General features: G+C 59.7%; 1 protein-coding gene across 1 annotated transcript; it reads right to left on the bottom strand.

The window, feature by feature from the left end:
* Positions 1–475: 475 nt before the first annotated feature.
* On the bottom strand, positions 476–1,738 carry PVRIG (PVR related immunoglobulin domain containing). The gene is made up of 5 exons (XM_060079087.1): positions 1,678–1,738; positions 1,239–1,589; positions 1,024–1,147; positions 877–937; positions 476–772 (listed from the first exon to the last, which is right to left on the bottom strand). Exons 1-5 carry the CDS (start codon positions 1,736–1,738, stop codon positions 476–478), a joined length of 894 nt encoding a protein of 297 aa, XP_059935070.1.
* Between the last annotated feature and the right edge of the window lie 1,393 nt (positions 1,739–3,131).

Raw genomic sequence — 3,131 nt, 5'->3', positions numbered from 1 at the left:
GAACCCCCCTGTCCCCTGTCAGGCAGAGGAGAGATCCCCATGCTGAGGCACCTTCCCCCTCCGGGTCTAACCTGGCCCCTGCCTCCCAGGGGGTTGAAACCCCTCTAACATCTTAACCACCCCCCACCAAAGAAAAAAGGCCCAGCCAAAGCCCAGGTCAGAGAAACCATTCTTGTTGGTTTAGTTATCAACCTCATCTGGGAGGATTGGGGAATTGAAAACAGGAAACGACCTGGGATGGGGTTTTGTCACTTCACATACATACACGTGCGCCCACACATGCACACGTGCTGACCACATCCACAGCAAGTGGGCCCTGGAGGGGTATGTGTGGAGACACTTACTGGAAGCCTGAGAATAAAACAAGCTGTGCAAAGACAGTGGGCCACCAAGACACACACCCAACAGAAGGGGGTTCCAGGGGCCCAGGAGAGGAGAAAGGCAGAGTGGACTTGGGGCTTCTCTCATCGAACTCCTAACGCCCCTCCATGGCTCTGCGCTCCAGACAGTCCGGGAGCGGGATGAGGTCGGTGCCGGCGTGGAGAGGCCCCTTTTCTGCTTGAGCGTAGAGTCGGTTCTCAACAGAGATGAAGCTGCTGCGAGCGGAGGCCGGCAGGGGTGCCCAGGGTACGGGGCTCTGGCTGGGGAGCGGCGCCCACCTGGGCAGGGGCTGAGGTGGGAGGACCCGGTGCAGAGTTGCCGGGCTGAAGTAGCTAGTGTTGATGGTGGCATAGGGGATGTGGAGAGAGGTCAGGGAGGCTTGGCCGGCTGCCTGCAGGGGAGACAGGGAAGGAGGCTCAAGTGAGGCTCCACCTTGTGGTCCCCCGCCTCCAGCCCCCTCCATTCCCCTCTCCAAAGCCATCCCCCGATCCTCACACTTGCTCTCCTCTGTGTCTGGGGGTTGCTGTTGCTGGGTGGCTGAAGCTTCATGACAGACCTGGGAGAGAGTTAGGAGGGTCAGAGGCAAAGCATGTGGCTGGCCCAGTGTCGTGGGCACTTGGATCAGCAGGGGCTGGGTCTCACCAGTGCCTTTGCTGACACAGGAGGTAGAGGAGGTAGACGCAGCCAAAGAGGAGGACCCCCGAAACCCCCAAGATCCCAGCCAGGTCAGCTCGCAGCATGGTGGCTGGAGTAGGAGCAGGGAGCCCTGTGCACAGAGAGAGACATACTGGTTAGGTGCCTGGCACCCTCGAGTCCCTCCCTGTCCTCCTGGGGCCCCCTCTCCTCATCAGCCCCACCTTGGTCTGGGCTGAGGGAGATGTTCCCACAGGCCTCCTGGGAGCCCTCGGGGAAGGAAGTAAACTTGCAGCAGAAGGTGGTGTTGGGACTGGAGCTTCTCGCCTCGGACCCTTCCAAGGTGAGGGAGATGCTGGTTCTGGTTTCCCAGTGGGCCCGGCAGGCAGGGTTCCAGTGCTGGGTGCCGAGCTTTGGGTGCAACACAGCCAGCGTGGTCTCTCCAGCACCATCGGGGCCCCCGTAGCTCACAGTCACCAGGGAGATAGAGCCAGATCCCAGGAATCCACAGCGGACAGTGAAGGACGGGGACTCGGTGGCCTCCATCTGAACCTGCACCCACACCTCAGGAGTCCCTGTGGGATATGGGCACAGGAGCTAGGACCCGGGCCTGGGTCTCTGCCCCATCCCCATGGCTTCTGCACCTCTCTGGCCCCCACTCACCAGCAGTGATGCAGAGAGTCAGCAGCACCAAGAGCAGGCTCAGGGCCCGGGGCCTGTCCATGGCTCCCCTCTGGCCCAGGCTCTGGGGGCTGCCGTGGTGGGGACAGCACCTGTGTTTCCGGTCTCATCGCAGGAAGTTTTTACGTGTGAGCAGGCCCTAGGAGCGCTGCTTGGTGCTCTCCGCAAACCTGCCCCACTTCCTTCTCTGTCTTCCTCAGGGTGGTGAATCCAGGGTCGAGGACCCCCTCCCTCAAGAGACTTAAAGTGACAGTGACAAGGTTTTCCCTGTCCCCAGGCTGTGCTTTAGTGTGAGCAGGACGGTGGCTCAGGTTCCCTTCCCAGCCCTGCCTGTGGGTACCAACCCTGGGCAGGCTCTGGGGAAGGGCGGGAGGGGTAAGGGAAGAGATGCCACAGGGGGACCTGAGATGTCCTTCCCGTGGGAGGGAGGGGCCCCCCCTGGTTTCTCCTTAGGAAGAAGGCTCTGACAGCCCCCCTCACCCCCAGCTAAGGGGTAGGGAGGTGGTGGAACTTGGGAAGAGGAAGACCTGTAAGCAGGAGAACCAGCAGGGGAGCTACCTAAGAGGCAGGCACAGCCTGACCGGTGGCTTGCCTACGGAACTCTGCCCCATCTGCAGCCTTCCTCCCCACAGCTGAAGGCAACTGGTTTCCAGCTGCGAAGGCCAAAGGCGCATAGTCACCTGTGACTCTTCACGCATCTCCAGCCCATCAGGAAATTCTGAAGGCTTCCCATCCTGACCACCTGACCTCTTCTTACCACTCCCACCTCTCGGACACAAGAGTCTTTCCCCACAAAGTGTTGCTGTAAATTGCTTTCCTGTGTATGTTCGTTTACAGAATGAAAATTGACAAGCATGCTGCTGTAAGCAGTGACAAGTGATCAGAAGCCTTTGTGTCCTGTCTTATCCTGTGCTGAGCTTGCATCTGGAGTGAGAGTAGCTTGGTTGAGCTCAAGCTTAGAGCCACGGGTCTGTGTTGAGGACTCCTGTCCAGGGTGTGGTGAGAACTGAGAGGTGGCCCCACCTCAGGGCTGTGGTCCCCTGAGGCCTGCCCTGCACACATGCCCCTGACTCAGCATCTCTTCTAATCCTGTGGTGTTAGCCAGTCGGCCTCTTAAGTAAACTCTACCACCCCATCCACACCTGAGAGGCTGGATAAGCAGGGCCTCCAGGCCAGTCACTTCACTGCTCCCAGCCCAGGTAGCACTCATTCTCTCAACCCTTTGAACTTCTCTCAGGCTCGGTGTGCCAACCTCCAAACCTGACTCTGACCCACTCTCACCACTTCCTCCACTACTGTTCCTGACACAGGAGAGGCCTGTGCAAAACTCACCCACTTCAAGGAGGCCCAGCCCAGCGTGGGTGCCGAGCAGCTGGGCACGTGGGGCTGCTGACCTCAGTCTCCCTAGCCTGGAAGACCCTTATCTTCTCCCCATT

Source organism: Mesoplodon densirostris, chromosome 16, assembly GCF_025265405.1.
Source record: "Mesoplodon densirostris isolate mMesDen1 chromosome 16, mMesDen1 primary haplotype, whole genome shotgun sequence".
Lineage (NCBI taxonomy): Eukaryota > Metazoa > Chordata > Mammalia > Artiodactyla > Ziphiidae > Mesoplodon > Mesoplodon densirostris.
This window is presented reverse-complemented; position numbering and strand designations above follow the sequence as displayed.